Source organism: Malania oleifera, chromosome 10 (genome assembly GCF_029873635.1).
Source record: "Malania oleifera isolate guangnan ecotype guangnan chromosome 10, ASM2987363v1, whole genome shotgun sequence".
NCBI classification, from domain to species: domain Eukaryota; kingdom Viridiplantae; phylum Streptophyta; class Magnoliopsida; order Santalales; family Ximeniaceae; genus Malania; species Malania oleifera.
The window spans coordinates 6,152,254-6,160,851 of record NC_080426.1 but is presented as its reverse complement, the minus strand read 5'-3'; the positions used below and the strand labels follow the sequence as shown (position 1 = coordinate 6,160,851).

General features: G+C 37.7%; 2 protein-coding genes across 2 annotated transcripts; one reads left to right on the top strand and one right to left on the bottom strand.

Moving 5' to 3' along the window:
• Window positions 1–1,844: 1,844 nt before the first annotated feature.
• On the bottom strand, window positions 1,845–5,052 carry LOC131167038 (7-deoxyloganetic acid glucosyl transferase-like). The gene is made up of 2 exons (XM_058125771.1): window positions 4,426–5,052; window positions 1,845–3,106 (listed from the first exon to the last, which is right to left on the bottom strand). The coding sequence occupies exons 1-2, from the start codon at window positions 4,946–4,948 to the stop codon at window positions 2,034–2,036; spliced, it is 1,596 nt and encodes a 531-aa protein (XP_057981754.1). The 5' UTR covers window positions 4,949–5,052; the 3' UTR covers window positions 1,845–2,033.
• Window positions 5,053–6,753: 1,701 nt separating this feature from the next.
• On the top strand, window positions 6,754–7,838 carry LOC131167037 (17.6 kDa class I heat shock protein-like). The gene has a single exon (XM_058125770.1). It carries the CDS (start codon window positions 7,120–7,122, stop codon window positions 7,597–7,599), a length of 480 nt encoding a protein of 159 aa, XP_057981753.1. The 5' UTR covers window positions 6,754–7,119; the 3' UTR covers window positions 7,600–7,838.
• Window positions 7,839–8,598: the final 760 nt, after the last annotated feature.

Here is an 8,598-nt window from a genome sequence, read left to right as displayed (position 1 = left end):
CTTTCATGAAAAGTATTATGATATGACAATTTTATAAATAAGTATGTTTTCAGAAATTATGAAATAATGTAGTATATGATAATTTGAAGTACATGATAAATGACTTATTTACTCAGAATGATATGTATGAGATTTTCAGCGCAAGGCTGTGTATGTTATATGTTTTCGGCGCGAGACCGTATTTATGAAATGTTCAGTGCGAGACCGTATTTACGAAATGTTCGACGTGAGGCCGTATTTATGAAATGTTCGGCGCGAGGTCATATTTATGAAAATATAAAAATGTTACCAATCCATTTATGTTAAATGCTATATTATTATGTACTATATGTTATCAGAACCCGGATGTTAGTTTAGTTCAGTACAGGAGCATGGTACCGTAACTTATAGATCAGATATATATGTTCAAATTGATGTTAACCACTCCACGAGGGCGTGGGAGATGGATAGTCGATGTGACTTTCAGTGTAGAGTTGTAGACGTCCACCTGGTAGTCCGGACCAGGGTGTGGCGGGACTATCGTACTTACAGACATTTTTGACTCGGCAGTGATCGGCCAACCATTGTCGAATCTTTCCTTCGGGCTGCACAACCCGTCATGCGGGGTAATACATGACATCAGTTAGTTATTCATCTTGAATATTTTTTCAGTATTATCAACTATAACAGACATTTCATGATCAGTATGAATTATTAGAAAATATGAAAGTATATGATTATTCACTATGTTATGATGCATGTTTTCAGATATATGAAATGTACTGAATATGTATAATTGCATTAAATATTCATGTTACCGCACAGTTATATTTAGTTTATTTACCCTTACTGAGAGATGTCTCACCCCAAATTTAAATTATTTCAGGAAACCCAGAGAGACCGGCGTGTTAGGGCCGCCGCTGAGTGAGTTGAGCTTCCCTGCTAGAAGGGTAAGTTCTGATCTAGGATCAGGAGATTTTTGTTATAAGATCTTAAGTTTATTTTGATATTTTGAAGATTGTATATATAAATACAGTTTCTTTGAGAATGTAGTAGACTCTGGTATTATGAATTATTGGTTGATGGTTGTGATTACATTTACTGCTGCCTAGGTTCCGCTATGTATGACAAGTGTCCCCGCTACCCACGGGTTCGGATTGACTATTTTATTTATTATGTTTTATTATATATTAAGATAAGTAGGACATTACAGGGTGAGTGTTCATCAATTTTGTAAAACTCACTAGTTATTGTCATTGTGTTTAGCTTACTTGCCTCCCTCACTAAACACACACGGTCAACGAAAGTGTTGTCAATGAATTACATTACTTCAATATTCACTACTTGTTTTCCCCTACTTTCATGATTGCTTGCTGTTGAATGCTAATGAAAATGTTTCGTGAATGAATGTTGATAAATGATAAGTTAGCTAGTTAAGTAAAAGTATTTTAGCTAACACCACACGACCCCTTCACAAGGGTGTGAAAATAATCAACCCATGACACTGAGTTATGCAATCAACTAAGGATGGTCTAATTTTTATGCGATGACATATACAAAAAATATAGTTCTTAATATTAACTTAGGCCATTGCGACCATTGGGAGAACTCTATTTTGGTGAATGATATTTATATTATCAAAAATAACATATCTTGTGTACTTTTTATTTTGCCCAAGGGATTATAATGGCCTTGCGCACTTCATCTATCATTGTAGGCAAAAAAGTGCCACGAATTTTTATTGGAATCGTCCATTTGGACTTCTGTTATGTAAAGACATATCCTATGGGATGATGCAAGTTTTATTTCTAATGATAATTATGCTTTCAGTTTTTTTTTTTTTTTAAATTATACTTACTGGTAGTATAATAATTAGGGGGTGTACAGTTATTTTATTTAAATGTCATAACTCATAAGTTAGAAATCAAATACAGATCCTCAAGTATACTAAGGGAAAAAAAAAAAAGAAGGGAAAAAGAGCAACTCCAGATAATACTAAACCAAGCACAAATGGCTCCCAGTCCTGCTCTAAGTTTTCTTATTAAAAAATGAGTTCACTCTTTTTGGCTTTCTGTGAAGTGAGGAATAACAAGTGAAGCTCTGCTCTGCTTTTTATTAGGCTTTTCTCTTCTCTCTCTCTCTTTCTCCCCAGCTGATAAAAGCTTAAAAAAATTGACAAATGATGATGATCCAGTGGCCGTCAATCTCAGGTCCTCAATCAGACGGTTCAAATTGCAGTAAGAGGAGCCACCCTCGGCCAGACAACTCCTGGCCAACCTGGCCATCTCGTCCGCCGATCTCACAAACTCATCCCGCCTCACCTCCATCAGATCCCTCACCAGCTTATCCACAATCACCCTATCACACGTGTCCTTCATATCCAATCCTAACTTCCACACCTCGCTCACAAATCTACTGTTCACCTGCTGGTCCGCGAAGTAAGACCAACATATCATGGGCACGCCCACCACCAGGCTCTCCAGCGTGGAGTTCCACCCGCTGTGAGTCAGAAAACCTCCCACCGCCGCGTGGCCCAGAACCTCATCCTGCGGCGCCCACCCCACCATGTACCCCCTCTCCTGCGTCCCCTCCAGCAGCTCCGGCGGCACCTGCCGCTCTTCTCCGTCCGGTCCCGCCACCGAGTCCGGCCTTACCACCCACAGGAACCGCTGCCCGCTGTTCACCAGGCCGTACCAGATCTCAATGAGCTCGTCGCGGGTCACGACCGCGATGCTCCCGAAGCTGACGTAGATCACCGATTTGGAAGGCTGGGCGTCGAGCCACGTCATGCAGCTCCTGTCTTCTTCCCAGAAACTGTTTGAGGGCGGCGATGACAACGACGGCGTGTCTTTAGGTGCGAGCTTAGATTTGAGATGGGCGTGGAGGGGTCCGACGGTGTAAATGTTTGGGGTGGAGATGCGGAGGTGAGAGAGGATTGGGCCTTCCAGGTCTTCGAAAGTGTTGAGAATGAGAGCATCGGCCTCGGGGGTTCGGAGGCTCTCCGTCATAACGAGCTGAAAGCCCGGGGCCTCTATGTCGCCGTCGCGCATGAAACTTGGGAGGTCCCGCCACCTCATAAAACCTTCCATGCCTGGTATAGACGTAACCGGCCGATCCATATCATTTCCTGCATTTTTTATTTTTTATTTTTATTAAGACCAGAATCATGATGAAAAAGAATGTTATAAATTCGAATCCCCAAAGGAGCGAGAAGGACAAACAGAGCATGTGGAGCGAGCCATGTGGGGAAGGAAGATGGCAAACGGATTCACATAGAAAGGATCGCCTGCCAGTGAGCACTAAAGACAAGGAAGACCGAGTCAGGATTTCTTTTATATGTCTGTGCGAGATCAAAGGGGCGAGTTCTCGAATCTCGGGCATGCAAAGCGCGCCAACTGGGATCCCGGTTAGTAAAGTGGTCAATTGTACGTGAGCATCATTTGCCAGTGAAAAGATTTATTTATATTTGAATTTTGTGTTTGGGAGAAGAATGTTAAATATGTCCATGACTTGATTAGCAATCATCTAAAACATTAACCTTTTGTTTGATTTGCACAATGTAATTGGAGAAAATAAAATCAAATGATAAACTAAATTTTATTTCCTCCATATTTTATTTTATTTCATTTCATTTTTATGTATTAAACATGCACTAATAATTTCTATTTGTATTTTTCTTAATTAGCCAGAAAATTAAGGAACCATTTTAATATAAAAAAAATATTTTTATTTAAAAAAAGTATCAACTTAATTTTAGTTTTTTAAAAATTTGTATTGAAAATATAAAATATTAAAAAATTATTTAGTTGCAAAAAATATAATTACTTAACATTTTTATATATTAAATAATTGTAAATTTTTTTAAAACTTTTCTATACAAATTTTAAAAATTGAAAATTTTTAAAAATAAGGCGTTTTTTTGTTTTGTAAATATTTGAAGACTTAAAAAGTAAAAAATAAAATTATTTCTCATGTGAAAACATTTTTTTTTTTGTTTTCCATATAAAATAGTCTTGCAAACTAAATTTTTTGTAATTTTTTGAAAAATTAAAAATAGAAATGGAAATTGTTTTTGAACAGCTAAACAAGCCCAAGATGGTTCGTTTTTTAAAAAATATAACCAATATCAATATTTTATAGTTGTTTTTTTAGAATAAGCATGGCAAATTATTGCATAGTACTATTTAAGCATATTACTTTATAATTTATATCGTATTCTAAACAATGGATCCAAACATAAAAAACATGCACGGTTGTTTTTGCATGAATAAATATTTTTTAAAACTAAATCATATACCATTTTTTTAAATATAGACAAATCTCACGTGATGACAAAATTGGATTCTCGTCTGAATTTTAAGCAGACACGTAACTTAAATCAGGCAAATGATTCATATATGAACAATATTTAAACGATATAAAATATGTCACATATTATGGCAGTACCTATGAAGGGAAGGTCCCCAGCTTTAATGAGATTAGGAATGCACATGTAGGACCAAAGGCAGCAGGCACTGACGGTCCGGAAAAATATAATCCGAGCACCTACTTCCCTGGCTACATCAATAGCAAAACCGTAGATCCCGTCGGCAACGATGCACGTGATGGGCGGCCGCCCGCCCACCCGACTCGTAACTATCAACTCCATGAGAAGTGGCCGCGCCGCTGCTTTCAACGAATCGAACATCTCTTTGAGGTTGTCGCCGTTACCCGGAAAGACATCCGACACCCCGGCGGGGAGAGTCTCGAACCGGAAGCCCGGGTAGCGGCCAAACCGGGCCTCGGCGTCGGCGTGCCGGAGGAGGCGGCGGTGGTTTTCGGGGGAGTTGAGGAAGGTGATATGGATGCCGGCGAGGGAGAGGAGCTCTGCGAGCTTCAGCATGGAGTTAACGTGGCCCTGGACGGGGAAAGGGAAGATGAGCACATGAGGAGGGAGAGGGAGGGGGCTTTGATGCACATTGTTCTCCATATGGTTAATTTGCCCAGAAGAAGATTTTCTGGGATAGATGCCGCAAACTTCGAATTGAGTGTTTGTTTTTTTATTTTTTTTGTGGGCAGTGGATGAGTGCAGTGAGTTTTGAGTCTAAGAGCTGAGTACTCACGGGGGTAGAGCTAGTTTATATAGATGGAATGGATGAATATCGTATGGGGAGGGTCTATTAGGCTATGTTTGGGAGTGGACATATGTATAACGTCACTGCTGAGGCATGCGCAATGTGGATGGGAGGCTTTTTATATATTGTGATCATTATTGACGGGGTGGTTGTCGTAGCTAGGGAGCGTTTCATTCTGTGTCCGTCAGCTAAGTAGTTCAAATAATCCTAGGAAGACTATAGGATACGATGTTTTTTAATTATAATTTGGTCATTTTTAAATTTTAGCATTAAAATAATAATGTGATCTGAAGGGGTGAGGAGGGAAACGGAATCACGGTCTTGGTACTTGCGTCGAACGCTCCAATATTACTGGCATCATTCAGCTACATGCGTCCCCCACCCTTCACCTTCATTTTCATCTACAACTTATTTATTTTTGTCACGACAGGCTCGTCTTCAGCTCCCACTCTCAGTCAACACAGGCCATCGGGTGAATGCGTCTTCCGTTGGGCTCCGCCCAGCCGCACGACGCCCTGGCTTCATTTTTACGCCCACTTTATTTGTTATTGGGCTTTTAATCTTAAAACATTGAAGTTTACAGTGGGTTGGATCTAAAATTCCAACTCATCCCTTCTTCTTGGTTTTTAAAAAACCAATTTAAAATTATATTCTTAAAAATGCGGCTTGATTTAATTTGGATCAATTTGACTGTTGATTATATTTATTTAATAATAAAGTTAAAAACAAAAACAAAAGGAATATGTGTGCAGATTTTGCCAAATGTTTTAATGCCAATCAAATTAAATATATTAAATTAATAGACTTCTCATTAAAAAATAATAATAATAGCTGCAATATAACAATATAATGCCATCTATCAAGTATGTTATAACTTTCAATTTTGCATTGATAAATAATATGAAGAAGGTTGTCAAAGTGACCAAAGAAAATTTGTCCATTCTATGATATGCATATTATTAAACACATATAATCATAAAATGTAAATTATATACTGTATTTTAAAAGGGCAAAAACATTACTATAATCAAAATAAAATTAAAAATATAAAACTGAAAACACTTAAAATGGTTAATGTTCCAATCTCTAGCAAATTGACTCATACAATCTGATTATCAAAAATAGCAAATAGCCAGCCAATTTATGAGTCATTTGAAATCATATTTTTCAAGTCGGTCTAATTTAAACTGATTGGATTGGAGTGGACCAGACAACATATTATATTTTGCAAAAATATATTCAAAGATTTATTTTACAGTGAATTATTAAAGAAAACAAAATACATTTATAATTGTATGTGTCTCCAAATAAACAGTGAAGATATGAGTTTGATGCTTTAGAAATAAACTTTATATTAAAACACACTATTTTGTTCATTAAAATTAAAGTTGAGAAAAAATATTATTTCATATAACATAATTATGCGAGACTTGATAACATGAAGTACAATTCAAATATGAAATTTTATTTTGCTTTGTTACAAATTTAAGGACTTAAATAGCATAATAAGGTGTAATTTATTGATATTCAGTGATTCATTGCATAATTTATCCAATATAATAAAAGTGTATTAATTAACCTCTTATGATATCGCATAAATGCATTCAGTCTGTAGTATATATATATATATATATATATATATATATATATATATATATTATTTTTATTTTGTGAATTATTCGGATTATTAGCCCAGGCCCAGCATCAGCAAGTAGCTCCGCCCTTTCGGCGCCATTTGGCTGCTCCGACGACGCGTGTAAATCTGGGTACCTTGCAGATCGACACGCTCAAGACGACGCAGATGAGCCCAAAACTCACAGAAGACTGTGGAATCTTCCCAAAGGCGGTAGAAGGATACGGATCCCTCCATCCCGTCTCAATCCAAATCCATTTCACCACAAAATTCCCAGGGAGCCCTGCCTACATATAAACAGCTTTCTTCGTCGAAGAAGTCCTGAAAATCTTCGAGCAACAACCCAAGCTAGCCATCCCCATCCTTCAATAAATTCAACAAATCGTATAAACCATGTCGATCATTCCGAGTTTTTTCGGCGGCCGGCGAAGCAGTACCGTCGACCCTTTCTCTCTGGACGTGTGGGACGCCTTCGAGGGGTGGCCGTTCACCGGCACCGTTGCGAACGTGCCTTCGTCTGCTCGCGAAGCCTTCAATTTCGTGAACCCGCGGATCGATTGGAAGGAGACGTCGGAAGCACACATATTGAAGGCGGATCTGCCGGGGCTGAGAAAGGAGGAAGTGAAGGTGGAGGTTGAAGACGGGAGAGTGCTGCAAATAAGTGGGGAGAGGAGCAGAGAGGAGGAGGAGAAGACGGATAAGTGGCACCGGGTGGAGAGGTCCGTAGGGAAATTTGTTCGGAGATTCAGGATGCCGGAGAACGCGAAGATGGATCAGGTGAAGGCGACCATGGAGAACGGGGTGCTGAGCGTTGTTGTGCCCAAGGAGGAGGAGAAGAAGCCCGAGGTGAAGGCCATTGAGATCTCCGGGTGAGTCCACTGGGTGGGTTGGGCTTAGCGCTGGGTCGTGTTAAATAAATGGTGTGAGAAGTGAAAAGCGTTGTGTGCTGTTTCTGTTATGGGTTAGCAGGAATGTAAAAATTTGTGAGTAGGACATCGTGTGTGTGCGTGTGGGGTGCTGCTGTAATATATTTTGTTTGTGTGCGAGATAAATGAGTTAGTGTATTATAAGTTCAATCGAATTATGAGACGAATGTTCCCTGCGTTTGGTGATGAAGGCTTCTATAAGATTTTTTTTTTTTGGGGTTAAATTTCTAGCTAAATGAAGCGAGCTCAATGGATAGAGTTCAATGATATTTTGTAGGAACCTAAAGCTAGAAGTGAAGCGGTATGTGAGGAGATTTCGGGTTTTGACTCGAAGAGTAGTTCTAGTAATTGGGTTTGAATTTGAATTTGAATTTTAGAATGAAAATAATGGAATACCTATCAAGAGAAAGCTACTCTCTGCATCTGATGAGTAATGTTAGTTTAATTGATAATTTAATATAAAAAATAATAAAATTCTGCTCTTGTTTAGAAGCAAGCCTTCAATACGAAAGGCAGCGAGGACGATTTGAGGCGGCGTTTGATGGTATATGATAAGATTTTAACTCCCAATATTTTCTCATTTTTATGACGTGGCAAGTCTATTATATTTTAGATAAAATTAATAATTAAATAATTATTAAGACTTGAAATGTGTGTGATTAAATTTTTAACATATAAAGGCAGTAATATAATATTTTTTACATTATTATTATTTTTATTTTCAAATTAATATTTAAACATATATTTTTAAAATTAAAATAAAAGCAATATTCACAAATTGTAATTTATAATATTAAATTTCAATTAGAACATTTTTATTACATCACATATAATATTTTGAAGATATACATACATATATATATATATATATATATATATGCGGTATTATAAAAATATGTCATGCCTATGCTTGGGCAATATACGGGCAAATGTAATGCTGATGTAG

Bases quoted from the DNA above. Each gene is read 5' to 3' on its own strand.
- LOC131167037 (XM_058125770.1), top strand. From the start codon at position 7,120: ATGTCGATCATTCCGAGTTTTTTCGGCGGCCGGCGAAGCAGTACCGTC.
- LOC131167038 (XM_058125771.1), bottom strand. From the start codon at position 4,948: ATGGAGAACAATGTGCATCAAAGCCCCCTCCCTCTCCCTCCTCATGTG. The intron at 3,107-4,425 runs GTACTGCCATAA...TAAAAAATGCAG, and splicing joins TGGGGACCTTCCCTTCATAG to GAAATGATATGGATCGGCCG.